Below are 2746 nucleotides of genomic sequence, written 5' to 3'. Positions count from 1 at the left end.
TTTTTTTTCCGAGAATCAAATGGAGCAAACGCTATTACAAGTAGGATAAAAAAACTGAAAAAAAAACGCAATACATAATCAATATGAATATGGATCGATATGAATAAGAAAAAAATGTGCAAGCCATTCGTTGATGCAAAAATCGATACAATTATAATTACGTAAAAAAAAACTCGCTCTAATGATTATACATAAAATTACATTCGCTTTTATTGCTTTTACCTCTATCGAGCATTCCTGAAGCGTCAATATCGTTCACAGCAAACCGTACATCAGCTTACGGTACTGCCAATCTCACCGATTCGCACGCACACAAATGTAAACGTGAACACGCGAGAGGGATCTCCGCGTGCTTACGAAGCGCATACACGGAAAGGCAATAGCCTTGTGTTGTAAGATACACGTTTATATCGGGACGACCATTCACAGATGCTTAACTACGACTGTACACGCATATATATTACAGCACCTTCATGAATCATTAACGTCGAAATCGAGACTCTCTCGAGATTCTCTCGAGGCGAGCAAGCCGCCGCGACGTAATTTCCCGGAGGCTCGAGGAATCTAGGACGTGGCTGCGCGGAGAGCCTCTCCCTTGGATTTATATTGTATTCGCGTAATAAATTACTCAACGATTTTATTGCCGTCTTTCGACGAGTTTGCAGCATCTTGTAACATCGATCTGATAAAAAGGACTCGTTTTCTCTGTTTACACACTCAACAAAATCTTATATATATTATTATGTACACACAAAGCAAAATATACCTATACTTGAAAACTATATATATTTTTGATATAAAATTACTTTGATATTAAATTATCGAAAGTTACTTTAACCGATTTCGCGGAGATTATTGAATTCTTATTCAATTTATTTACAAGAAATGTAGGTTTATTTAAATTTGTTAATAAACATGAGATAGATATATATGTATATACTTGCATTATTCCTTTTAAAAATTAACATCCTTTTCCTCCTACTCACAAATGATACATATCACTGATCAAAAAATCCTACTAGACTTGCAACTTTGCATAAATCAAACATGATTTGATACAAGGTTACAGCATTAGAGTGTTATAAAAACACGATAATGTAAAAAAACATACCGAGACACAGAATATTGTAATAATTTTTAATCCTCAATTTAACTTCTGTTCGCACGATTACCCCATCCGCGACGATGCGTGTCTTTATATTCATCCATTGCGCGCGCTTGTTCGAGATGTTCGGGATCATCTTTCTCTTCCATCTCTTCCTTCAAGGTAGCTTCGTTTTCCTCGTCGTTGGAGCTTGTATCTTTATTCACCATGTCTTGCAGACATTGAGAATTTGTTGCATGCTTTGATGGATCGGGCCAACTAGAATGATACCAGAAAAGTATCATGTATATTAATGTTTAACTTTTTCTCAAATTTGTACTAAAAAAATGTTTATTAAATATAATATTTGCTTACTCTCCATCTTTGACCCTTTTTTCATAAAACTCTTCGACTGTCAAAACTGGTAAACTTGGATAACCTGCTCCAAAAACTTTCTTCTGTACCTCATCACGCGTAATGATAATGGGTTGTAATTTTTGAACTGGAAATTTTTGCTTTTGAGTCGTATGCGATTTGGAAGCCATAGTATGCATTGGTCCCACTTCCGTCATCATGTTTCCCAAAATTACTTTTTCTGTTTCTAGAAAATTCAACTCTTCTACTATTTGAACTGCGTATAATTTTAGAAGAGTAACAAAGTATTCTCTTTTCGTCTCATCATCTACATTTGGATCGTCTAAATTTTTCTTTAAAGTATCCAAGCGAGACTCCAAATCTTTCTCTTGTTTATATCTTTGTAACTTTGTATTTCTATGAATTACCTAAAATGAATAGAATTATATTATTATTATAATAATTATATATAATTATCTGCAATATGATTTGCAAATAAAAAACTAACCATATCCTCTAACATCCTGGATTCGCTCTTCAATTTATCTTGATTATCTCCTGCTTCCTTCTTTTCATCACTAATATTTGGTATTTTGACATCTGTCAAATCGTATGTTTTCAATCGCTTCAAAAAGTCCACAAAATAGATTTCTGCTACTTTAACAAGATGCAATCTGTCGTTGCTGTTGCATATTTTGGTGGTGAGCTTGCCCAATAGAGCTGGTAGTAAGAAATATTTGATATTTTCTGTAGCTACCTCCTCGAAAGTTTCATTGTCGCTGAACATATCCACTAAAGATACTAGTTTTGTTGCATCTTCAAACATACGCATTGTCTGCCTTATATCTGACTATAATAACCAGCAAAAAAAAAGAAATAACAAATTATTATAGTTTTTATTGTTAGTATATAAAGTTTCACATAGTTTTTAACTTAATTGAAAGATATATATTCTCACAATTTTGGTCTCATTATTTCAAAAAATTTAAAATCAAAATAAATACCTGTATCTTTAGGCTATTTGTCGGCTCCTGTGTATTATTAATACTGTTGTACAATTCGAAAGCATTGTCAAATAATTGCGACAGAGAAACATCTGAATGCGACCCCATCGCTTTAACAGACATGTTGTTCTGATATGCCGCCTGAAAAAGTGGACGTGGACCAAAGAGAAGCCTGAGAGGCTGGCATCGTCGACTTGTAGCATAAACTGAATATCGCGATGGTGAGCGTCGACTGTAGAGAGAGAGGTACTACATAGGAAGCCTATTTTCTTTCTCTTGCTAGTATCTCATTGGTAGTTTTTTC

General features: G+C 34.2%; 1 protein-coding gene across 1 annotated transcript; it reads right to left on the bottom strand.

Annotated features, from left to right (window-relative positions):
• Positions 1–921: 921 nt before the first annotated feature.
• Tap42 (immunoglobulin binding protein Tap42) lies at positions 922–2638 on the bottom strand. Its single transcript, XM_083087371.1, has 4 exons — positions 2443–2638; positions 1947–2288; positions 1460–1866; positions 922–1363 (listed from the first exon to the last, which is right to left on the bottom strand). Exons 1-4 carry the CDS (start codon positions 2563–2565, stop codon positions 1150–1152), a joined length of 1086 nt encoding a protein of 361 aa, XP_082943497.1. The 5' UTR covers positions 2566–2638; the 3' UTR covers positions 922–1149.
• Positions 2639–2746: the final 108 nt, after the last annotated feature.

This window comes from Camponotus vicinus, unplaced genomic scaffold, assembly GCF_025532165.1.
Source record: "Camponotus vicinus isolate PSW18456_S1 unplaced genomic scaffold, iyCamVici1.0 SCAF_13, whole genome shotgun sequence".
NCBI lineage: Eukaryota > Metazoa > Arthropoda > Insecta > Hymenoptera > Formicidae > Camponotus > Camponotus vicinus.
The sequence above is the reverse complement of the archived record's forward strand: the minus strand, read 5'-3'. Positions and strand labels throughout refer to the sequence as shown.

Coding starts and splice junctions, on each gene's coding strand:
- Tap42 (XM_083087371.1), bottom strand. CDS start 2,565: ATGTCTGTTAAAGCGATGGGGTCGCATTCAGATGTTTCTCTGTCGCAA. Junction 2,289..2,442: donor CAAATAGCCTAAAGATACAG/GTATTTATTTTG, acceptor TGGTTATTATAG/TCAGATATAAGGCAGACAAT. Junction 1,867..1,946: donor CCAGGATGTTAGAGGATATG/GTTAGTTTTTTA, acceptor TATTCATTTTAG/GTAATTCATAGAAATACAAA.